General features: G+C 64.9%; 1 protein-coding gene across 1 annotated transcript in view; it reads right to left on the bottom strand.

Annotated features, from left to right (window-relative positions):
- The window catches only part of ETH_00039740 (uncharacterized protein), a gene marked incomplete at both ends in the record, with an annotated part of 3,109 nt that overhangs the window by 2,257 nt on the left and 590 nt on the right, over positions 1 to 262 (bottom strand). The window contains one exon of the mRNA XM_013374615.1: positions 1 to 160. Within this exon, the coding sequence (XP_013230069.1) occupies positions 1 to 160 (160 nt within the window). The remainder of the gene's footprint in view (positions 161 to 262) is intronic.

The raw sequence follows: 262 nt of genomic DNA on the forward strand, positions 1-262 counted from the left end.
CGCATGCCCTCCGCACGCTCGAACGCGGACTGACGCAAAGCAGCTCCTGAGTTCTGTCTCCTTTTTTCTACTGTCTCCTTCACCAGCCAGAAGAAGGAGAGGCTGCCTGCGACTCCTGCTGCTGCTGCTGCTGCAGCGGAGCTGCTGCTGCTCTCCACTTCTGCGCGCAGCAGCACACCCCACACACCCCGCACGCTGCTCCGCCGCCACACGAGCTCACGCCTGCTCCTGCAGCAGCAGCTGCTGCTGCAGCCACTGCCGC

This window comes from Eimeria tenella, genomic scaffold (genome assembly GCF_000499545.2).
Source record: "Eimeria tenella Houghton genomic scaffold, Eth_scaff2191, whole genome shotgun sequence".
In the NCBI taxonomy this organism is placed as follows: Eukaryota; Apicomplexa; class Conoidasida; order Eucoccidiorida; family Eimeriidae; genus Eimeria; species Eimeria tenella.